The following is a 25,718-nucleotide window of genomic DNA, read 5'->3' as shown; positions in this document are numbered from 1 at the left end:
CAACTTATTGAGAAACTGCAGTGCTGTTTTTCCAAAGTGATTGTACCATTTTAAATTCCTGCCAGCTTGAATGAGAGTCTCAGTAGCTCCACATCCTCACTTACACTTTGTATGATCAGTCTTTAATTTTAACCATTTAGTAAGTATGTTTTGTTATTTTGTGGTTTTAATTTGCATTTCCCTAATAATTAATGATATTGAATATCTTATGTGCTTATATTTGGTGAAGGGTCTGTTCAAATCATTTGCCTATGTTTGATTGGATTGTTAGTTTTTCCATCATTGCATTTTGAGAATTCTATATATATTCTGGATGCAAGTCCTTTTTCATGTATCAGATTTGCAAATATTTTCTTTCAGTCTCTGTAGTTTGTCTTTTTGTTCTGTTAATGTTTTTTGTTTGTTTGTTTTTGCATGAGCAGGTACCAGAAATCGAACCCAGGTCTCTGGCAGGGCAGGTGAAAAGTCTGCCTGCTGAGCCACCATGGCCCACCCTATTATCATTGTTTTTTAAAGAGCAGAAGTTTTAAAATGTGATGATATCTAGTTTTGTACAATGATTGTCCACTGCCCTGCAGTATGTGTTACTGAAAGATAAACTTTTTGAGGATCTCAAAGTAATGGACTATAATTGGCAGACTTTCTGAAATCTTCTCGGTACATAATAAACTATTCTTTCTCCATAGCTAACCTATTATCTTTGGGCTTCATGGCATATGTAACATATAAGAAATATAAATTTTTACAACTTGGTTTTTATGGTTAAAGTGTATCCCCAAAAAGACATGTTCAAGTCTTAACACGTGGTCCTGTGGATATGACCTTATTTGGAAGTAGAGTCTTTGAAGATCTTATTTGTTAAGATGATGCCAAATTGTGTTAGAGTGGGCCCTAACCCAGTATGACTGATATCCTTGTAAGAAGGGGAGAATTGAACACAGGAGGTTGGAATATAGTGGGAGAAGACCACATGATGACTGAAGCAGAGATTGAAGCCCAAGGATCGGCAACGCTTCAGAACCTAAGAAGAGGCAAGGAACAATTCTCCACTTCAGATTTTGGATGTCTAGCTCAGAACTGTGAGACAATAAATTTCTGTTGCTGTAAGCCTCCCAATTTGTGGTAGTTTGTTACAACGGCCCTAGATAACTAAGACATTGCTTTTATGATTTTTATATTTGTGAAAATTTACCTACCATTGTTCTGTTTATTATTAAATGGCAGCCCATAATCTTCATTAATATTTTTCTGTGCTTTCTCTTATAGGGTGACTGGGAATGGAAACAAGACTAGGCTGCTATTTCCTGATGGCTTTTAGTATACACTGACATATTCTTTGTGATGGCATCTGAGACTGAGAAGGCCCATGTTTTACTCCAGTCTTGTAACACTGAGTCTCTTATTTCCAGCCTTGGTCTCGGGATATTTTGCCTAATAGCTGACAGACTTCTTCAGTTTTCCACAATTCAGCAGAGTGATTGGCTTCGTTCTCTCTCAGATAATGCAGTACATTTTGTAATTGGCATGTGGTCATGGGCAATAGTTACTGGAGTTAAGAAGAAAACTGACTTTGGAGAAATCATTTTAGCTGGAATTTTAGCCTCTGTTATAGATGTAGACCACTTTTTTCTAGCAGGATCCTTGTCTTTAAAGGTAAGCATATATTTAATTTTTCTGGTCTTTGCTTTCATATTTAGCATCACTATATTGATCATAACTGCATCATTTTAGAGCTAATTGGAGAGGAGTAACCTTATTATTACAATAAGAAAGTCCATTCATTCAAGTTTTTTTAAAAAATTTTAACTTTTTTTTCGTGTGTGAAATATATATATACCAAAAAAGCAATAAATCTCCAAGTATATATACCATAAAGCAATAAATCTCCAAATAGCTATAGAACAGATTTTAAAGTTTGGTGTGGGTTATAGTTCCACCATTTTTCATTTTTTCTTCTAGCTGAGCCACCATGGCCCACCCTATTATCATTGTTTTTTAAAGAGCAGAAGTTTTAAAATGTGATGATATCTAGTTTTGCACAATGCTAGCTGCTCCATGACACTGGAGCTAACAGAAATATCAATATAGTGATTCAATAGTCATACTTTTTGTTAAATCCTATCTTCTCTGTTATACTCCATCTTATCTTTAAATAACATATATACTATAAAAGCAATAAATTTCAAAGTATATCAGAACAGTTAGTTGTAGAACAGATTTCAGAGTTTGGTATGGATTACAATTCCACAATTTTAGCTTTTTATTTCTAGCTTCTCTAAGGTACTAGAGACCAAAAGAAGTATCAGGGTAATGATTCAGCACTCATAGTCATTTGTTAAACCTTACAGTCTCTGTATAACTCCACCATCACTTTTGATCTTTCTTACACTTTTTAGGGGTATTTGGGCTATGCCCATTCTAACTTTTTCATGTTGGAAGGGGCTGTCAATAATATGGGTTAGGGGGATGGGACTAGTTGATGTTCTGGAAAGGCTGGCCCCCTCTGCATTTCAGGACGTATCTGGAGCAGGGACCCATCTGGAGGTTGTAGGTCTCTGGAAAGTTACCCTAGTGCATGGAACCTTTGTAGAATCTTATATAATGCCCTAGGTGTTCTTTAGGACTGGCAGAAATGGTTTGGTTGAGGTTTGGCAAGTTATGATAGATAACAGTGTCTAACTGAAGTATGCATAAGAGTGACCTCCAGTGTAGCCTCTCTACTCAATTTGAACTCTCTCTGCCACTGATACTTTATTAGTTACACTTATTTTTCCACCTTTTGGTCAGGATAGTATTGTTGATCCCATGTTACCAGGGCTAGGCTTATCCCCGGTAGTTATCTCCCCCAGCACCAGGGAGACTTTCACTCCTGGATGTCATGTCCCAAGTAGAGGGGAGGAACAATGACTTCACCTGCAGAATTGGCTTAGAGAGAGTGAAGTCGCATCTGAGCAACAAAAGAGGTTCTCTGGAGGTGACCCTTAGACATACCTATGGGTAGGCTAAGCTTCTCTGCTACATACATAAGCTTCACAAGAGTAAGCCTCAAAATCAAGTGCTTTGCATATTGATTTCGGTATCCCTGATGTTTGGTTCAGTATCCGGTGTTTCCCCAATGGTAGAGTTTAATAGTTCCATAATTTTTCTCCCATCTGTTAAGCTCAATTTTGCAAATACTTTTTGGTTATCTGCTTAATATGTTCTGGGATGTATCCAGTCATTGCATTAAGCTATACAGGATTAAAGGCTCTCATTCTTTTTCTGGGCTCTCTGTGTTTGGATTGTTTATATGATCTATCCAGACAGGTTGAGTTAGATTATGTACTACAGAAAATTTAGGTTTTGGACATAATAAAGCTTTCTTTCTTTGGTCTCAAAGAGTAGGTGAAGTTCTAAAATATAGGCAATGTCTTCCTTACCCCTGTATTCTGAATTACCTTAATCCCTACCTGTTTGGCTTCATTCTTATCGATAAGTACCAGTTTATACATATATAAAACAACTGCTCAAAATCCAGAAATAACAGTTATCACTCCAGACTAAATGCGACTGATATAAGAGCTTACATTCTAAGTCCCAGTTCCCAGTTTTCTTATAAGTATTTTCTAAATGAGATCATACAATATTTGTTTTTTTGTTTCTAACTTATTTTGCCCCACCAAATGCCCCACAGGTTCATTCACATTATTGCATGTCTTGCAATTTCATTCCTTTTTGTAGCAGCACCATGTACGATCATATGTTTACACCATCGTCTGCCAGTCGATTTCTCAATCAGTGTATCTTTCAACCACCTCCATCTACTGAGCTTCATGCATAATGTCCAAAGTTAACAGTCCATCAACACTCAATTTTAGACAATTTCTTCATTTCCAAGAGAATAATGACAGCCAATAAACACACCCTCACCAACTAGAAAATCCAAATCTCCCCTCAACTCTTGTCCCTCCCCCCCTCCATTATGTACCCCTGGTTTTGCTGCAATACTGTTAATGTTTTCCTGTTAAACATAGCCCATAGGATGCGATAACACTTTCCTCCCTATATCCCGAAATGATACACTCTGTACAAGAGTCATACCTTTGCAGTAGTTCATACAAGAACTTATTTATATTTGTAGTATCAAGTGCTGGGACACATGAGTTTATACAACTCCTTTCAATCATATTCACCTTCAATACAGTAATATTACCTGTAGACCCACTAGTGAACCGCCTTTCACTTCTATCTATTCCCTTACAATTAAGTTCAACTCATTACCTAAGTGTTCACCCTTTTCAAGCTTCTGTGTATCTCTAGGTCGCCAATATTCTGTATTACAAGCCTCTGATTTTACCTTTACCATGGTCATAAAAGTGGAGTCATACAGTATCTATCCTTTTGTGTCTGGCTTGTTTCACTCACCATCATGTCCTCAAGGCTCATCCATCTTGTGTTCAGGATGTCATTTCATCTTACTGCTGCATAATATTCCATTGTATATATATGTATACCACATTTTGTTAATCCACTCGTCTGTTGGTAGGCACTTGGATTGTTTCCATTTTTCACGATTGTGAATAATGCTGCTGTGAACATTGGTGTGCAAATGTCTGTTTGTGTCACTACTTTCAGCTCTTCTGAATATATACCTAGTAGTGGTATTGCTGGGTCATAGGGCAACTCAATATTTAGTATTCTAAGGAACTATCAGAGTATCTTCCATAGTGGCTGTACCATTATACATTCCCACCAGCAGTGCGTAAGTGTCCCAATTTCTCCACAACCTCTCCAACACTTGTAGTTTCATGTTTATTTTAATAGCAACAATTCTTAGAGGTGTGAGGTGGTATCTCATTGTATTCTTTTTTTTTTTATCTTGCAAGCTAAATAGTCTTTTTTCTAATTTTTTTAAATTAATTAAAGAATAAAAAGAAATTAACACAACATTTAGAAATCATTCCATTCTACATATGCAATCAGTAATTCTTAACATCATCACATAGATGCATGATCATCATTTTCATTGTATTCTTGATCTGCATTTCCCTTTTAGCTAATGAGAATGAGCATTTATCTCTTCATGTGCTTTTTAGCCATCTGTATTTGCTCTTCAGAGATAATGTCTATTTATATCTTTAGCGCACTTTATAATTGGGTTGCTTGTTCTTTTGTTGTTAATTTGTATGATTTCTTTATGTATATAGGATATCAAACCTTTATGTGATGTATGTTTTCCAAATATTTTCTCCCACTGAATTGGCTACCTCTTCACCTTTTGACAAAATCTTTTTGAGGTACAAAATTTTATTTTGAGAAGTTCCCATTTATCTATTTTTTTCTTTTGTTGTTTGTGCCTTGGATGTAAAGTTTAGGAAGCTACCTCCTATATACTAGGTCTTAAAGATGTTTCCCACGTTTTCTTTTAGGAGCTTTATCGTACTGGTTCTTATATTTAGGTGTTTGATCCAATTAGAGGCAACTTTTGTGTAAGTTGTAAGGTTAGGGTCCTCTTTCATTCTTCTGGCTATTGATATCCAGTTCTTCCATGCCCATTTATTGAAAAGACTATTTTGTCCCAGTTCAGTGGATTTGGGGACTTTGTCAGAGATCAGTTTACCGTAGAATTGGTGGTCTATTTCTGCACTCTTGATTTGATTCCATTGGTCAGTACTTCTATTAATCCTCCCATTTCATTCTTCCTTAAGATAGTTTTAGCTATTCGGGGTCTCTTTCCTTTCCAGATGAATTTGATAACTAGCTTTTCCAAGTCTTCATAGTAGGTTCTTGGAATTTTTGTTGTTGTTGTTGTTCTCAGAATTTTGATTGGTATTACGTTGAATCTGTAGATCAATTTGGGTAGAATTGACATTTTAACTACGTTTAACCTTCTTATCTATGAGCATAGAATGTCTTTCCAAACTATTTTGATCTTCTTTGATTTCTTTTAGCAGTTTATGTAGTTCTCTGTGTATAATCCTTTATATCCCTAGTTAAGTTCATTCCTAGATACTTGATTCATTTAGTTGTTATTTTGAATGGAATTTTTCCTTGGTTCATCGGCTACATCATTGCTTGTATATAGAAACAATTTTACTGATTTGTTTAAAATTACTGATTTTTGCACTTGTCATGTTGCTGAATTTGTTAGCTCAAGTAACTTTGTTGTAGATTTCTTACAATTTTCCTAGTATCTTGTCATCTGCAAATAATGAAAATTCTACTTCTTTCTTTCTAATATGGATGCCTTTCATTTCTTTTTCCTGCCTAGTTGTTCTTGCTAGAACTTCTAGTATAATGTTAAAAAACAGTGGTGAATGAGGGCATCCTTGTCTCTTTTCCTATCTTAGAAGGAAAGCTTTAAACATCTCACCATTGAGTACGATGCTGGCTGTGGGTTTTTCACATATGCCTTTTATATTATCAAGGGCATTACCTTTGATTCCTACCTTTTGAAGTGTTTTATCAGAAAAGATTGTTGAATTTTTTTGAATGCTTTTTCAGCATCAATCAATATGATCATATTATTTTTCCCTTTTGATTTGTTAATGTGCTGTATTACATTTGACTGAATTTCTTGTGTTGACCATTCTTGCATTCCTGGTATAAACCCTACTTGGTTGTGGTGTATAATTTTTTAATGAGCTGTTGGATTTGACTTGCTAGTATTTTGTTGAAAATTCTTGCATCTGTGTACATTAGAGAGATTGTTCTTTTCTTTTTTTTTTTTTTTTTTTTTACTACATGGGCAGGCATCGGAAATCGAACCCGGGTCCTCGGGCATGGCAGGCAAGCATTCTTGCCTGCTGAGCCACCGTGGCCCACCCTATTGTTCTTTTTTTATAGTATCTTTACCTAGTTTTGATATTAAAGTGATGTTAGCTTCATAAAATTAGTTAGATATTATTCCTTTTTAAAAATATTTTGGAAAAGTTTGAGCAGAATTGGTGTTAGTTCTTTTTGAAATGTTTGATAAAATTCCCCTGTAAAGCCATCTGGCCCAGGGCTTTTCTTTGTAGAAAGATTTTTGACGACTGATTGAATCTCTTTACTTCTGATTGGCTTGTTGAGACCTTCTGTTTCTTCTTGAATCAGTGTAGGTTGTTTGTTTCCAGGAATTTGTCCATTTCATCTAAGTTGTCTTGTTAGTTGGCATATACTAACAAGCTTTAGTTGTTCATAGTGTCCTGTTACCATTTTTTTTTTTTTAATTTCTTCAGGGTCTGTGATAATGACCCCTCTCTCCTTTCTGATTTTGTTTATTTGTATTCTCTCTCTTTTTCTGTCAGCCTTGCTAGTGGCCCATCAATTTTATTGATTTTCTCGAAGAACCAACTTTTGGTTTTATTGGTTCTTTCTATTATTCTTTTGTTCTCCCATTCATTTAACTCTGCTTTAATCTTCATTATTTCTCTATTTGTATTTGCTTGGGGGTTAGTTTGCCGTTCTTAAGTTCCCCCAGGTGTGCAGTTAAGTCCTTGATTTTTGCTCTTTCTTCTTCTTAATATAGGCATTTAGGGCAATAAATTACCCTCTCAGCACTGCCTTTGCCACATCCCATAAGTTCTGATAAATTATATTCTCATTTTCATTCATCTCTAGCTATTGATTTCTCTAGCAATTTCTTTTTTGACCCACTCATTGTTTAAGAGTGTTATTTAATCTCTCTGTATTTGTGAAAGTGCTTGTTTTTTGGTGGTTACTGATTTCCAACTTCATTCCATTGTGATCAAAGAAAGTGCTTTAAATAATTTCAAATTTTTAAATTTATAAAGACCTGTTTTGTGCCCCAGCATATGATGTATCCTGGAGAATATTCCACGAGCACTAGAGAAGAATGTACATCCTGGTGTTTTGGGGTGTAACAACCTGTATTTGTCTGTTAGGACTAATTCATTTATCACATTGTTTAAGTTCTCTATTTCCTTGCTGTTCCTCTACCTGGTTGTTCTATCTATAGAGGAAAATGGTGTATTGAAGTCTATTGTTGTTGAAACATCTGTCGCTCCATTCAGTTTTGCCAATGTCTGTCTCCTGTCATCTTGGTTAATTGTCCCTTTTACTAATATAGAGTTGTCTTTTTTGTCTCTTTTGATATCTTTACATTTAAAGTCTATTTTGTCTGGTATTAGTATAGCTACTCCTGCTAACATAATATACAGTCACAGTGTTGTACTACCATCACTACCAGCCATTACCAAAACTTTTCCAACATCCCAAAGAGAAACTATGTCCATTTTAAACTTTACTCTCTGTTCCTTATCCCCACCCTTGGTATTTCTAGATTCTATCTCTGTGCTTATTCTAATTATTTCATATCAGTGAAATTATACAATATTTGTCCTTTGTCTTTGGCTTATTTCACTCAACATGATATCTTCAGGGTTCATCCATGTTATCTCATTTATCAGAATTTCTTTCCTCTTTATGGCTAAATAATTTTCCATTTCATTATTTGTGTATATAATATCACATTTTGTTAATATCACATTCATCTGTTGTTTCCATCTTTTGGCAACTGTGAATAATGCTGTTATGAACATTGGTGTGCAAATAACTGCTCAAGTACCTGCTTTCAGTTTTGTGGGGTGTATGTCAGTAATGGGATTGTGGAATCATATGGTAATTCTATACTTACCTTTCAGAGCAACTGCCAAACTGTCTTACACAGCAGTTGTATTATTTCACATGACCCCCCCAGTAATGAATGAATGTTCCTGCTTTTTCACATCTCCCCAACATTTGTTCTTTTCTATTTTTTAAATAATGGCCATTCTAATGGGTGTGAAATAGTGTCTCATTGTGGTTTTGGTTTGCATTTCCCTAATGACTAATAATGTTGAACATCTTTTCATGTGCTTATTGGCCATATGCATTTCATTTTTGGAAAAGCATCTATTTAAAGAATTGCCCATTTTTAAATTGGGTTGTTTGTCTTTTTGTTGTTGAATGATAGGATTCCTTTATATGTTCTTGATATTGATCCCTTTTCAGATATGTGGTTTCCAAATATTATCTCCCATTCTGTAGGTTGCCTTTTTACTTTCATGATGAAGTCCTTTTGTATTTATTTTCGTCCATATCTATATTTATTTATCACAAAAGTTTTACATTTTAATATAGTTCCATTTATCTATTTTTTCTTTTGTTGCTTGTGCTTTGTGTATAAAATCTAAGAAACCATCACCTAAAACAAAAGGACTTGAAGATGTTTCCCTATATTTTCTTCCAAGATTTTGATAGTTTTGGTTCTTATATTTAGGTCTTTGATCCATTTTGAATTAGTTTTTAATACAATGTGAGGTAAGAGTCTATTTTCATCTTTTGCATATTGGGATCCAGTTTTCCTAGCACTATTTATTGAAGAAACTGTTCTTTCCCTGTTGGGTGGAATTGGCATCCTTTTAAAAATCATTTGGCCATTACTGAGAGAGGTGGGTATTATTTCTGAACACTCAGTTTGATTCCATTGGTTTATGTGTCTGTCCTTGAGCCACTACTATGGTGTTTTGATTATTAGAGTTTGTAATAAGTTTTAAAATCTGGAAGTATGAGTCCTCCCATTTTGTTTTTTTTCAAGATGCTTTTTTTTTTTTTTTTTTTTTTGCTGTTTGGGACCCTTTGCCCTTCCATGTAAATTTGATAATTGACTTTTCTATGTCTTCAAAGAAGGCTGTTGAAATGTTAATTGGGCTTGCATTGAATTTGTAAATTGCTTTGCATAGAATTGACAGCAATGTTTTGTCTTCCAGTCTATGAACACTAAATGCCCTTCCTTTTATTTAGGTCTTCTTTGATTTCCTTTATCAATGTTATGTAATTTTCTGTGTTTAAGTCCTTTAAATCCTTGCTTAGACTTATTCCTAATGTTTAATTGTTTTAGGTGCTATTGTAAATTGAACTTTTTCTCTTGATTTCCTGTTCGGATTGTTTATTACTAGTGTATATAGAAACACTACTGATTTTTTTTTTTTTTTTTTTTTTTTAACATGGGCAGGCACCGGGAATCGAACCTGGGTCCTCTGGTAAGGCAGGCAAGCATTCTTGCCACTGAGCCATTGTGACCTGCCCGAAACACTACTGATTTTGACCCCACCACTTTGCTGAACATGTTTATTATTTAGAGCTTTCTTACGAATTTTTCAGAATTTTTTATATGTAGAATCATGTCATCTACAAATAGGAAAGTTTTACTTCTTTTCCAATTTGGATGCCTTTTATTTTTCCTTCTTGCCTCCTAGTTCTGGCTAGAACGCCCAATAAAATGCTGAATAGCAGTGCATGTTCTTGTCTTGTTCCTGATCTTAGAGGAAAGTTTTCATTTTTTTACCACTGAATATTATGCTAGTGATATTTATGTCCTTATAATTTTAAATTTTATTTTCCATAAGTAATGCATGTATAGTACATGGTAAAAAAAAAAATTATTCTGCCTCTTTGGCTCCCTCCTCAGAAATAACTGCACTTACAAATTTAAGATGTATTCTGTGTATCATATGAGTTGCTTTATGTCTCTCTCACCTTTTTTCTTTTAAATTAGAGCAGTTGTACATTTACAGAAGAAAATATGCATAAAATACAGAATTCCTACATATCACCCTATTATTAACACCTTTCATTAATGTGGTATATTTGCTACAATTGATGAGAGAACATTTTTATAATTTAACTATTAACTGTAGTCTGTGGTTTACTTTAGGGTTCCCTGTTTATGTTGTACAAGCCCTGAGTTTTTTTTTTTTTTTTTTATTCTAATATCACATATACAGCTTAAAATTTCCCCCTTTAAACCACATTCAAATATATAAATCAGTTCTGCTAATTACATTTACAGTGTTATGCTACCACCACCATCCAATATCAAAAACATTTCCATCTTTCCAAATAAGAACCCTATACATTTTAAACATTAACTCCCCATTCCCTACCCCCACCCCAGCCCCTGGTAACCTATATTACATTTCCTGAATCTATAAATTTGCTTGTAATTATTTCATATCAGTGAAATCACACAGTATTTAGCCATTCATGTCTGGCTAATTTCATTCAATATGACATCTTCAGGTTTCTTCCATGTTGTTGCATGTATTAGAATGTCATTCTTTTTTACAGCGGAATAATATTTCATTTTTTTAATGCTCTGCTATCAAGAAGATCACCATGAGGAGAAAGTACAGTGCATGGTCTTCTCCATCTTTTCTGTGCCTGCATCTTGACCTGAGCATGTGCTTGCTGTGGTCTTAGGAATTCCCCCATTGTCTATAATTCAAATGCCCCCTCCACTCCCCGTGAAATAGTCTTTCTTCCCCTCCCAGTGCTCTGTGTATGTCTTACAGCAGACAATCATTTGCCCAGGCTGCTTTGACTTAACTGTTTTATTTTCTTTTTTTTTAATTGTGAAATATAACATATATACAAAAAAGCAACAGATTTCAAGTACATTGTTATGAGTAGTTATAAACAGATTTCAGAGTTTGAATTGGGTCATGGTTCCACAATTTTAGGTTTTTCCTTCTAGCTGCTGCAAGACACTGGAGATTAAAAGAAATATCAATATAATGATTTAGCAGTCATATTCATTTGTTAAATCCTATCTTCTCTGTTATAACTCCTCCTTCTTCTTTGATCCTTTTGCCAATTTTTAGGGGTATTTGGGCTATGTCCATTCTAACTTTTTCATATTGGAAAGGGGTGTCAATAATTTAGGATAGGGGGGTGGAACTAGTTGATGTTCTTGGAGAGACTGGCCCTTCTAGGTTTCAGTACTTATCTGGCCCACGAACCCTTCTGGAGGTTGTAGGTTTCTGTAAAGTAATCATTGTGAATGAAACTTTTGTAGAGTCTCAGATAGAGCCCTAGGTGTTCTTTAGGGTTGACAGGAATGGTTTTGGTTGGGGCTTGGCAAACCATGATATTCTAGTTTGCTAGCTGCAGGAATGCAATATATCAGAAACAGAGCGGCTTTTAAAAAATGGGAATTTAATAAGTTGCAAGTTTACAGTTCTAAGGCTGAGAAAATGTCCCAATTAAAGCAAGTCTATAGAAATGTCCAATCTAAGGCATCCAGGAAAAGATACTTTGATTCAAGAAGGCCAATGAAGTTCAGGGTTTCTCTCTCAAGTGAGAAGGCGCGTGGCGAACACACTCAGGACTTCTCTCTCAGCTGGAAGGGCACATGGCAAACATGGTGTCATCTGCTAGCTTTCTTTCCAGGCTTCTGGTTTCATGAAGCTCCCCGGGAGGCATTTTCCTTCTTCATTTCCAAAGATCGCTGGCTTGTGGACTCTCTGCTTCATGGTGCTGCAGCATTCTCTGCTCTCTCCAAATCTCTTATTCTCCAAAGTGTTTCCTCTTTTATAGGACTCCAGAAATTTATCAAGATCCGCTCAAATGGGTGGAGACATGTCGTCATCTAATTGGCTTAACAACTACTCTCGATTAATTCACATCTCCAGGGAGATAGCTGATTACAGTTTCAAACATACAGTATTGAACAGGGATTATTCTGCCTTTATGAAATGGGATTTAGATTAAAACATGGCTTTTCTAGGGGACATACATCCTTTCAAACCATCACACCTTGATAAATACCAATATCTAGCTAAAGCTTATATAAAAGTATCATAGCCTTTCAACTCCATTCAAACTCTCTCTCAACCACTGATGTCGTATTTTGTTACATTTCTTTTGCCCCTTTAGTCAGTATGGCATTGTTGATCCCATGGTGCAAAGGCCAGGCTCATCCCTGAGGTCCATGTCCCAAGTTGCCAGAGAGTCTTTCACCCTTGGATGTCATGTCCCATGTAGGGGTAGAGTAATGATTTTACTTGCAGAGTTGGACTTAGAGAGAGAGAGGCCACATCTGAGAAACAAATGAGGTGCTCTGGAAGCAACTCCTAGGCAAAACTATAGGTAGACTTAGATTCTCCACTATGTAAATAAGCTTCACAAGAGCAAGCTTCAAGATCAAAGAATTGGGCTACTGACTTGGGAGTCCCTAGTGTTTGAGACAGTATCAGGGATTTCCTTGGTGGTGAAGCTTAATAGTTCCATATTTTTTTAATTATCTTGGATGTATCTGGGTATTACGTTAAGCTTTACAAAATTATAAGCACTCATTCCCATTATGGGCTCCTTTTATTTGGGTTGTTTAAATGAACTACCCAGACAGATTGAGTTAGATTATTTGCTATAGAAAAAATTAGGTTTTGGACAAAATAAATATTACTTTCTTTGGTCTCATACAGTAGGTGAAATTATAAAATTCTGTGTCCTCCTTACCCCTGTATTCTGATTTACCTTAGTCCTGACCTGATTGGCTTCATTCTTATTTCTAAAACCTGATCTCTTTTTTGGTTTCTTTAATAGTTGTTGTATGTGGCAACGCTCACTTTCAGAGCTGCATAACTCCTACTCTGAGTCTTAGGTGTTACATAGGTACCCAGAGTTCCAGAGAAATACCAGGTATATTAGTTTGCTAAAGCTGCCAGAATGCAAGATACCAGAAATGGAATGGCTTTTGAAAAGATAATTTATTGCATTACAAGTTTACAGTTCTAAAGCCAATAAAATGTCCAAACTAAGGCATCCAAAGAAAGATACCGTGACTCAAGAAAGGCCGATGGGTCCAGAACACCTCTTACAGTTGGGAAGTCATGTGGCTGTTGTCTGTTGGGGTCTTTTGCTTCTGGTTTCAGTTTCCCTAGGTTGGGGTGGGAGTGGTTTCTGCATCTCCAAACATCTGGGTCTCGTGTTGGCTCTGTTGCTTCTTTCGCTTCTGAGGTTTCTCCAAAATGTTTCAGCTGTTAAAGACTCCAGTAAACTAATCAAGACTCACCTTAAATGGGCAGGGTCACATCTCCATCTAATCAAAAGGTCATGCCTGCAGTTGAGTGTGTCACATCTCAGTGGAAACAATCCAATCAAAAGGTCACATCCACAATTGAGTGGGTCCCATTCCGTGGAAACAAACTATTCAAAGGTTTCCGCCCTAAACAATAGGTCTGACTTCACAAGATTGGATGAAGATTAAGATATCTTTTCTGGGGTACATAATAGTTTCAAACCTGCATAATAACTCAGCCCAAGAGGTGGATCTGCCTCAGACAGCCAATGAGGGACAGAGGTGGCACATTGGCTTATACATATATACATATATAGCACAGCATCTCAAAAATCTAGAAATAAAATTATAGCTAGACTATTGCTGCATAATGTACCATCATATTTATATACCACATTTTGTTTATCCACTTGTCTATTAATGGGCACTTGAGTTGTTTCCATCTTTTGGCAGGTGTGAATAATGCTGCTGTGAACATTGGTGTGCAAATGTCTGTTTGTGTCATTGCTGTCAGCGCTTCTGGGTATATACCTTGTAGTAGTATTGCCAGATTGTAGGGCAACTGGATGTTTAGTTTACTAAGGAAGTGCCAAACTGTCTTCCATAGTGGCTGTATCATTATACATCCTCACCAGCAGTACCTAAGTGTCCCAGTTCCTCCACATCCTCTCAAACATTTGTAGTTTCCTGTTTAATTGCCATTCTTATAGGTGTGAGATGGTATCTCATTGTAGTCTTGATCTGCATTTCCCTTATAGCTGATGAGAATGAGCATCTCTTCATGTACTTTTTAGCCATCTGTATTTGCTCTTCAGAAAAATATCTATTCATTGCTTTGGCCCATTTTATAATTGGGTTGTTTGTTCTTTTTTATTGTTGATTTGTATGATTTCTTTATGTATACAGGATATCAAACCTTTATTCAATGTGTGATTTCCAAATATTGTCTCCCATTGAGTTAGCTTCCTCTTTACCTTTTTGACAAAGTCTTTTGAGGCACAAGCATTTGATTTTGAAGAATTCCCATTTATCTATTCTTTTTCATTGCTTATACTTTGGGTATAACATTTAGGAAGCTACATCCTATTACAAAGTCTTGAAGATGTTTCCCTATCTTTTCTTCTAGGAGTTTTATGGGGCTGGCTCTTAATATTTAGGTGTTTGATCTCCTTTGAGTTAATTTTTGCATAGGGTGTCAGGGAAGGGTCCGCTTTCATTCTTTTGGCTATGATATCCAGTTCTCCGATGCCCATTTACTGTAAAGATTATTTTGTCCCAGTTCAGCGGATTCAGGAACCTTGTCAAAGATCAGTTCACCATAGATTTGGTGATCTATCTCTGCACTCTCGATTTGATTCCAATGGTCAATACTTCTATCTTTGTGCCATGCTGTTTTGAGCACTGTGGCTTTGTAATAAGCTTTAAAATCTGGAAATGGTAATTCTCCTATTTTGATCTTTTTTTAAAAAAAAGAATATTTTTAGCTATTCAAGGTCATTTACCCTTCGAAATGAATTTGATAACTAGCTTTTCCATGTCTTCAAAGTTGATTGTTAGAATTTTGATTGGTATTGCATTGAATCTGTAGATCAATTTGGGGTAGAATTGACATCTTAACTTTCCTATCCATGAGCAGGGAATGTTTTTCCATCTCTTTAAATCTTTGATTTTTTTCAGCAATGTTATGAAATTTTCTGTGTACAGGTCCTTTATATTCCTGGTTAAGTAAAGTTTATTCCTTGATACTTGATTCTTCTTTTTTTTTTTTAACATGGGCAGGCACCGGGGATCGAACCCAGGTCCTCTGGCATGGCAGGCAAGCGTTCTTGCCTGCTGAGCCACCGTGGCCCGCCTGATACTTGATTCTTTTAGTTGCTATTTTCAATGGAATTTTTTTTCTCAGTTAGGTCATTGCTTGGGTATAGAAACATTACTGATTTTTTGCACTTTAATCTTCTATCCTGTCACTTTGCTGAATTTGTTTATTATCTCAAGAAGCTTTGTTGTAGATTAATTTAATTTTGCTTTAATCTTTGTTATTTCTCTTCCTGTATTTGCTTTGGGGTTAGTTTGCTTTTCTCTCTGTAGTTCCTCCAGGTGAGTAGTTAAGTCCTCGATTTTTGCTCTTTATTCGTTTTTAATATAGGCATTTAAGGCAATAAATTTCCCTCTCAGTACTGCCTTTGCTAGATCCCATAAGTTCTATTATGTTGTGTTCTCATTTTCATTCGTCTCTGGATAGTTCCTAGTTTCTCTAGCAATTTCTTCTTTGACCCACTTGTTGTTTGAGTGCATTATTTAATCTCCATATATTTGTGAAAGTTCTGGTCCTTTGGTGGTTATTAGTTTCCAGCTTTATCCCATTGGTATCAGAGGAAGTGCTTTGAATAATTTCAGTCTTTTCAAATTTATAAAGTCCTGTTTTGTGCTCCAGCATTTGATATGACCTGAAGAATGTTCCTTTAGTACTAGAGAAGAGTGTCTATCGTAGTGTTTTGGGGTACTATGATCTATATATGTCTATTAGGTCTAATTGTTTATCAAGTTGTTTAAGTTCTCTATTTCCTTGTTGATCCTCTGCCTGGTTGTTCTATCTATAGAGGAGAGTGGTGTTTTATCCTCTACCTTTCCTTCTAGTGACATACGAGACCCTAGATGCCTCCTTTCAACCATACTCAGACTCAACACTATTAATTACATGTACAATACTAGGCTACCATCACCTCTATCCATTTCCAAACATTAACAATCAACCTTATGAAAAATTTTATATATCGTAAGCATCATCTCCCCACTCTCTACCCTCTTTCTATTGCCTGGTAACCTATACTTTGGATTTTAACACCCAGAGTTTGCTCATCCTAACTAGTTCATATTAATGGGACCATATAGCATCTGTCCTTTTGTGCAAATGTCTGTTCACATCTCTCCTCTTAGGTCTTCTGAGAAGATAACTTGTGCCAGGATTGCTGAATCATATGGCAGTTGTATACTTAGTTTCCTGAGGAACTGCCAAACTGCCTTGCAAGTGGCTGCATTTACATTCCCACAAGCAGTGAATATGTTTCCTCTTTCTCCAAGTTCTTTCCAACATTTGTACTTTTCTGGATTTTTTGTTTGTTTGTTTACAGTGACTTTTCTGGTAGGTGTGAAATGATATCTCTCTTATAGCTTTTGATTTGTATTTCCCTAATAGCTAGTGATGTTGAGTTTTCATTGTTTTCTTTTTGGAAATATATCTATTCAAGTCTTTTGTCCATTTTTAAATTGAGTTGTTTGTCTTTTTATTGTTGAGTTGTAAAATTTCTTTTTATTCTGGATATTAAACCCTTATTAGATATGTGGTTTCCAAATATTTTCTCTCTTTGAGTAGGCTGCCTTTTCACTTTCTTAACAAAGTCCTTTGAAGCACAAAAGTATTCGATTTGAAGAGATTTGATTTATCTGTTTCTTCTTTCATTGCTTGTGCTTTGGGTGTAAGGTCTAAGAAACCACCTCCTACCACAAGATATTGAAGATGCTTCCCTAGATTTTCTTCTACGAGTTTTATGGTCCTAGTTCTTCTGTTTGTAATTTTTTATTTTTTAAATGTTAAAAATATATATTTTTATTGATAAATCTTAACAAACAGTCCATGCATGGTGTACAATCAGTGGCCCACAATATCACCACATAGCTGTGCATTCATCACCATGATTATTTTTAGAACATTTGCATCACTCCAGAAAAAGAAATAAGAAAAAAGAAAAACCCACACATACCATTTCCCTTACCCCTCCTTCTCATTGGCCACTAGTATTTCCATCTACCCAATTTATTTTAACCTTTGTCCCCCCCATTATTTGTTTATTATCCATATTTTTTACCCATCTTTCCATACCCTAAATAAAAGGAGCATCAGACACAAGGTTTTTACAATCACACAGTCACTGTAAAAGCTATATTGTTTCATAATCAAGAATCAAGGCTACTGGAACACAGCTCAACACCTTCAGGTACTTCCCTCTAGTCACTCCAATACACTATAAACTAAAAAGGGATATTCATATAATGCATAAGAATAACCTCTCAACTCTGAAATCTCTCAGCAACTGAAATTTTATTTTGTCTCATTTCTCTCTTCTCCCTTTTGGTCAAGAAGGCTTTCTCAATCCCTTGATACCAGGTCCTGGCTCATCTCGGGATTTCTTTCCCTCATTGCCAGGGAGGTTCACACCCCTGGGGGTCATGTCCCACATAGGCTGGGGGAAGGTAGTGAGTTCCCCTGCCACATTGGCTTGGAGAGGGAGGCCACATGTGAGCAACAAAAGACATTCACTGGGATAATGTCGAAATAGCAGCTGCCAGCTACTTTCTACTCTGGGTTGGTCAAAACTGTTGCTGTTCTCATGGACATAGAATCCAGCACTCCAAATTTACTTTATGAGAAGACCGAGTCAGTGCATAGCTCTGCCCCCACCCCTTTACCTGGGAAGAGCTGACCCCTCTGCAAATTTCCCCTCATCTCTCAAGAACACTGCATCTCCGCTTCAGCCCTGCTTCATTCCCCCTTAGGGTCAGGTCTGAAACAGAAGCCACCAGCTGCTTTCCATATTGGCCCATTTAAAAATGTAGCTGTTCTCAGAGCTAGAGAGTCCATCAATTCTAATTCACCAATCAAAAGCTGGAGTATGTGCCCAGCTTTCTCTCCCCTTTTCGTGAAGGAGAGCCGTATGCTGCCTTGAGAGGCCAGTATAAATCTCAGTCCACCCTGCTTCCTCCTGGGCTGCCTGCTTTCTGTCCTGGGCGAGTTATAAATTTAGCTGTGCTGGGAGCTGCAGTTGGTGCCCAGCCATGCCCCTGCTCCCTGGTCCTGGAGACAAGGCTTGTATTTCCAGCAGGGATGTGGCTCCTGAGGCAGCCTATCACATCAGTGTGGGAGGGCACCACCTTCCACAGCTTGTAGAGAGCTGCTCATAGTTGTTACTACAATTTGTTACTTTCTTCCTTCCACTCACCCCTAGATGGTTTTTCTGGTTTCTGGAGCCTCCCAAATAGTTGTTTCAGATAGTTCTTGGCTATTTACTAGCTTCTCTGGAGGGTAAACTGAATCCTAGAACTTCTTACTCGGGCATCTGCTCCAGGCACCCCTGCCCCTGGAGGCGCCGTTTGCACCGGCCCCTGCAGCTCTCAACCAGGCATGAGCAGGTAGCAGCCGTGACCACCACAAAGGATGAGCCAAGGCTGTCAGGCTCAGCACCACACGCTGGGGGCTGGGGGCTTTTGTTTTGATTTGGTTTTGTTATTGTTCTCTTTTGTTTATATGAGCCTACATTTTTTCCTTTTAATACTTCTTTTCTTTTTCACCATCCAATCTCAAATGGTGTGTCTCCCTTCCTTTTAATCATCTTTCTCCAGAAACAGTGCTTTCCAAATCATGCATACTTTTAAGTCCTTTCCCTATAGACAGTGCTCTGATTAACAGAACTCTTCAGTATTTTCACAATTAGCTTGGGCTTTCTCTTCCAAGTGGTAATTTTAAATCAATATTAGGCTTTCTCTCTTCCCTCTTCAATGCATTTTTTCCCAGCTAGTGGTAGGAGTGTGAGCAAGAATTCATTCATTTGGTGTTTATATAATACTTTCAGGAAACTCGAATTTGGGCATTCCCTAACTTCTAGTTATGCTAAGAGTGTAGGTTTTTGTATAGTTTTATTTCCCTTGCTGTTCCTCAGTGTTTTGGGACGACATGTGGGAAGATTCTGATGTACACAAACTTCACTATTCTCAGCTTTCTGTTTATTCAAAATTGTCTGCCGGCAGTCAAACCTTTAAATTGAATAGGAACAAAACTTCACTCACGGATTCACTCGGGAGTATAGCCTAGAATTTTATTTTGTTCATATATTGATTATATTTTTTTGCAGTGGGTTACAAATGTTATTCCCTCTTTCATGCCTTTATTAATTAAGGAACATTTTGTTTGGTTGTGAGACTTTTTTCAATATTCTATAAGCCCCAGACAATTCTTTAAAAATCCATATAACTCAAACCATACATTTAGTATGTAAATTATGTTCATATTGTGACTTTTCAAGGCAAATAATGGGAAACTTTAAAAAATTAATCTCTGTGCTTCTGAAATTTTGATTTTAGTTTTAATGTAAAAGATATCCTACTCACAATTTGTCATTTTTGCTATATACATAATAGATTTGATTCATGTATCTTGAGGTGGCATAGAAAATGTTTCCCTTGCATTTCCAATAGACTCCTGGAAAATATTTTAAAATATTAGGAAACGTCTATATAATATCATTTGCCAAGAAGTAAATGAAACCAAATACTACTTTCCCCCCTTAGGCTGCTTTGACTCTTCCTCGAAGACCTTTCCTTCACTGCTCTACTGTGATACCCATCGTGGCTCTAACCCTGAAGTTGACTATGCATCTTTTCAAACTCAAAGACTCATGGTGCTTTCTTCCCTGGATGTTATCTATATCTTGGACCTCACACCATATCCGAGATGGAATTCGTCATGGCCTCTGGATATGCCCATTTGGAAAAACTTCTCCTTTGCCATTCTGGCTTTACATAGTAATGACATCATCTTTGCCTCACATCTGTTCAGTTATTATGTGTTTAACAGGGACCAGACAAATGATGTCTTCAAAACATGGAATTCGTATTGATGTCTGAGGTAACCACACAGACGTTTTAGAGAAGCAAATGGTTCACACGATGATAATTAAATAGCCAACAAACAATAAAGGGAATTTTTAACATTGTTAGTCACCTGTATTGTTGAACTATTATAATTCCTGAATCCTCTTCCTCAGAATGACACTTATTGCATATGTAATAATTCTGTTTCTTTCATCTATAACATCCTAGTACAACATTAGAGTTTCATTTATTCTACTATATATATATATATGTATAGATATAGATAGATATATACACACACATATTTTTGTCTCCTGCGTGAAAGTTAGGCATTCACCCATGCACCCTCCATGATATATATTTTATAGCCTCTTTTGTTTATCTTGCTTTACTAGCAGTTCTGCTAGATTAACATACAGGTAAGTTTTCTAGAAGTATTCCTTAAGTTAATCTGTTGGAAAATGGCTCAAATATTAGGGTGACTAATTTGTGGAAAGTTAACCTTACATTTGGAACAATGATGTGAGATCATGAATAAGGTGTTATAGTGAATGCTAACATTTATTTCATGTTTGATAATCCTGGCTAAAATTTAATTTGCAAAGTGGTTTAATGAGTTATAATTTTTGGTAGAATCTGCTTCAGAGCACTTGTGATAAATCATTGAAAGATATATAAAAGAATCTATAATTAAATTTAGACTATAATTAAATGAAGACTATCTTATTATAGTCTTAATTTTTTTACTTTACCCAAAAATCTCATGTTAGAGTTTTGTTTTGAAAAAAATGTAACTAAAATTAACAAAATGTTTCTTAATAAAAATAAAGTTAACAAAATACTGATAATTGAATCATAGCCATAGAATTTGAATTTATACAGTGTATTGTAGTTTCAAATGAAAACTGAATGTGCTATTAAAATTGTTTTTTGTTGTTGTTGTTGTTGTTAATTTGTTTGCATACTATTCAAATACATTGTTCCAGTTAAATCACTTTTTTAAAGCTTGGCTATCTAGAGACAAAACATTTTTTTTCAAAATGAAGTAGGTGAGTTGCTGTAAATTTTACATTGCACAGTTTCATATTACCTCAGTATAAAAGGCAATGCCCCCTAGGTACCTGCTTTTCTTTAAGCTATATGTAGCACCTACTGTCTTCAGATTTTTGTACAGGTTTATTTGCAATGCTAGTGATTGTGTGCCTTATTCTCTGAGAAATGGTGAATGACTCATAAAGTAATGCCTTATCTAAAGCAGACTTTCTTATATGCTATTAAGTTAAATGGAATTCAGTAAATTGTTATGAAAGTTCAAGCTCTTTAGAGAAGTACATTTTTTTCTTGTTAACAAATTGGTTGCAGTCTAGAATGTTTTACAATGTATAAGATTTTACAATCTTATCTTTCAAGAGCAATTATTGTATCAGTTTGGTTGGCATAATAGTAAATATTATATAGTGGAGATAAATTTGATTAAGGTCAAGATTTTTAAAATACATTTAATTTCAGAAATCCATGAAAGTATATCTCTTGTGCAACTCTGACTAAATTATAAAACCTTTTCTATTTTCTTTTTCTGTATGTTAAATGCAGGACCTTCTTTTATAATGTCACATTGGCTTTTGGGGGATTGTCCTAACTTTTCTTTGTTAGAATGGGAATTTGATTTAATTTTGACTCCTTGCTTAAACAATCACTCTGAATTTTAAGTTTATATCAGTGTCTACCTCTACCATCAGAAATGTTCCCTATCCTCTAAATGAGCACTGAAAACTGTGGTTATAACCTTTAGAAAATCAGTAACCCACTTCCCATACCTTCGTTTTGTTTCTGCTCCTAGTGAAAGAGTTTGTGTCAGTACATTATATTTGAAAGTTAGATTGCATCCTGTCTAGATATATGTCTTTTCTCTATCCTCTAGATGTCCTCAATTAACTTAGTATTTCTCTCTTGGTCATTTCATTGACCCTACATCACAGTCCCTTGTTACCTTAAGCCATGCTATTCTTGCCAGCTACCCAGGAAAACTTCCATCCCTGAACTATTTTTTTTTCTTTTGTTAGTAGTGTGCTAAAACCTCTATTATGTATGGGTAAAAACTCCCATTTATCTCTCTTCCTTACTTTGTCTTATAACTTTCTCCTTCTAAGCAACCATTCCTCCCCTCCCCACCTCAGACAGATACAATCTGGCTCTATTTTCTTTTAGCTGATGGAACACTCACTCAGTTTTTCCCATCTTCCCAATTCTAGGGGAGAGTTACAGGGGTTATCCTTGCTTCCCACTTTCTCAGCTAAACTTTTTATCCATCATAGTGCTCAACATTATGTCATTTGAAATCTCATTATATTATTTGCCCCAAATCCTTCTCAACCTCATGCTGTACTCCTTTAAGACTCACTTTCACCTTCTTTGATAATACGAGCACATGGATGCCTTTTTTCCATTTATTCCAAACTCTTGCTTTATCCTCAGTCACTAGATAACTCATCTGAAACCTGGACGTAAATATTCTTGTCTTTCTGTATACCATTGACTCAGTGCCATATCCCATCAGCCACCCATGAGTATAAAGGACCTCCGTACCTCCTTGTTTGGTGGCACTGTTCATCTCCGTGATCTCACATTTTATTTCCTTTCTCTAGGCTAATAGTTCTCAAACTCTAGCATTCACTGGAATAACTTGGATGACGTGCTAGAACATGAATTGCTTGGACCCTATCTATCCCCAGACTCCTGATTCTGTAGGTCTGGGATGGGACCTGAGAATATACATTGCTAACAAGTTCCCAGTGATACTGATGCAGCTGTTCACTGCTCTAGACCCATCCTGCTTTTTTAACTTCCTTTTCCTCCCCTCCCCTCTCTTCATTGAGCCTACACTTTGCCTTATCCATAGCCATAACCTCCCCTCATTGCCAGACCCATCAGCCCTCTGCCGTGCGCCTTGCACCCCGTCCTTGCTCTACCTGTACAACACTGTAAGCTACTATATGCTGTTTCAGCACCCCTTTCATTACTATCCCAAATTTCCTTAGGTACCATCCACTTAGCCAATCCAGAGTAATCTAAATAGTCTTCTTTGCCCAGTTCTGTGTTAGGCCATGTAGTTTTGAAGTAGCTATCCAAATGGGTACTTAATAATGTTCTGCTCATTCTTGAAAAATTTTTCCAAATATTATTCTGGACAAGTCAAGCCTCAGAATGTCCACCATGCAGCAGTTATTTGATAAGGGAAACAGATTTGGGTGGGCCCTATATGCATTGATGCTTCATGAGCCTGCTCTATGACTCCTGCTAACAGACCAGAGGAGTAGGCCAAATTTTGCCAAATTGCAGCAGGTTATAGACTTGGGAGATGGCCAGGTACAGGAGCTTTGGCTGACAGGATTGGTCTTTAAGGCGGACACTAGAGATGAGAAGGCAGACAACAGAGGCTCAGTGTATGCAGAACTGTTAAAGGGTTATATTTTCAACTTATACAAAGTCCCAGGGCACTTTCACTCAGGCCCGTGGAAATTCAGTAGAGGATAAACTTTTTACTAGGAATTTCAATGTGTGGGCTTTGCGTTTCCCAGACTTACAAAATGATAAAACTGAAAAAGATGGCGTGAGATATTTTATCCTATGTTCTATTTTCAAATTAGACAAACCATTGATTGTCAAGCCTACTTTTACAGATTTCAAGAGAATTTCAAATTCTTCATACTTTGTATAGCCTGCTCCAAAAAGGATAACACAAATATTTTATTAGACAAACCATTGATTGTCAAGCCTACTTTTATAAATTTCAAATTCTTTATAACTTGTATAGCCTGTTCCAAAAAGGATAACACAAATATTTTATTTCTTTCACATTTTCTGAATGTATAAAGTCTGCGTATAAAAAAGTCTAGCATGATATTACAGAGCTCTAAAAAGCTTGTTGACCCCTTGCACCATTTTATGGCAGCTAGTCAAACTCCAGGATGATAGAGCAGGTGACATACTCACACCTCTGGGTGTGGAATTCTGTAAAAAACCTTCAGATAAAAGTCATCCATGTTTTAAGTGCTATGGTCTCCTAAACATGGAAAATTAATATACATTGCCCTGTATTTTAAATTCTCCCTTAAAGGCAAACTTGGCACATAGCAATCTGTTTCATGTAATTTCACCAGATTAATGAGGCAATAAAATGTAAAAATATAATGAGTCTAGATATTTAATTAGGAATCAGCAAAGTCTTCTGATCTATGTGTGTAGACAAGACTGTCCTTCTTCAGTGGCTGGTTTGGGTGCAATGCTGAATTGTTCAGTTACAGTGAGTAAGCATTTTTGAGAATCATGCTAGTTTCTTCCCTGACGCCTTTGGCTGGATCTTCTTGGAAATGTACAGGATGAAAGCAGCTGTATTTATTTTCCTGCTGCATCATTTGGCATGCAGTGTCCATTGCTTTGTATGCTTTGCGCTGTCTTCTAGATGTCATTACACATTCATGCCGAGCGGAAAAAGAGGAATTTAATGGGATTTTTCCAGCATGTCAGAGAATCCAGCAAAACTACATCTGTCATTTTATGTGATCATTGATGTGCCAACTGAAAAGTACAATATATATATTGGTCAAATAATAATATTTCTGCCAGATGTACAGATAGATTTCATTGTGTTTGCCTGTTGTTTCTCTTCTGCATCCAAATCATGATCTTACAAAAAAGAAACTGTTGGACTGAATTTCACTGATAAAGTTCTAGAGTGAGAGCTCTTACGGAATTTCTTTTCTTAATTGCTAATTTCCTCATCTCATTAAGTGACTCACCAAAACAAAATTGTATGATCACCAGACTTCAGAGAAATCTAATTATTCTTTTGCCTTGAGCCAGGATGGCTTATAAACTATTCCACATCGACAAGTATACTTAGCTCTGATCTCCTGAGAGAAGCTGTATTCTGTTTCTCATCATGAACTCTTATGGTGTTTTTAATATCTCTGCTTCATTTAATGAAAGACATACTGAATTTAATTCTCATGGAATCTATAAAAGTGATAAGAGAGAGATTTTGATCTAGTTTCATTATGAATTTATAGATAAGCCCTGTTATTGGGGTACTCTTTAATTCTCGGTTACATTAAAGTGCTTCTTATTGTGAATTATTGCAAGTATTGTAATAGTTATGTTATAGAAACAGTCTTCTACTTAAATGTAAATCCCAAGAAATTCAATCTGATTAAAATGTAACATAAAACAGTAATGAGATCTTTTTTCTCAG

General features: G+C 36.1%; 1 protein-coding gene across 1 annotated transcript; it reads left to right on the top strand.

The window, feature by feature from the left end:
- The first annotated feature begins 1,341 nt into the window (after positions 1-1,341).
- On the top strand, positions 1,342-21,403 carry TMEM267 (transmembrane protein 267). The gene is made up of 2 exons (XM_077117102.1): positions 1,342-1,653; positions 20,165-21,403. Exons 1-2 carry the CDS (start codon positions 1,342-1,344, stop codon positions 20,498-20,500), a joined length of 648 nt encoding a protein of 215 aa, XP_076973217.1. The 3' UTR covers positions 20,501-21,403.
- The last annotated feature ends 4,315 nt before the right edge of the window (positions 21,404-25,718 follow it).

Source organism: Tamandua tetradactyla, chromosome 9 (genome assembly GCF_023851605.1).
Source record: "Tamandua tetradactyla isolate mTamTet1 chromosome 9, mTamTet1.pri, whole genome shotgun sequence".
In the NCBI taxonomy this organism is placed as follows: Eukaryota; Metazoa; Chordata; class Mammalia; order Pilosa; family Myrmecophagidae; genus Tamandua; species Tamandua tetradactyla.
Note: the sequence above shows the minus strand (reverse complement) of the source record. Positions and strands in the feature narration are given on the sequence as shown.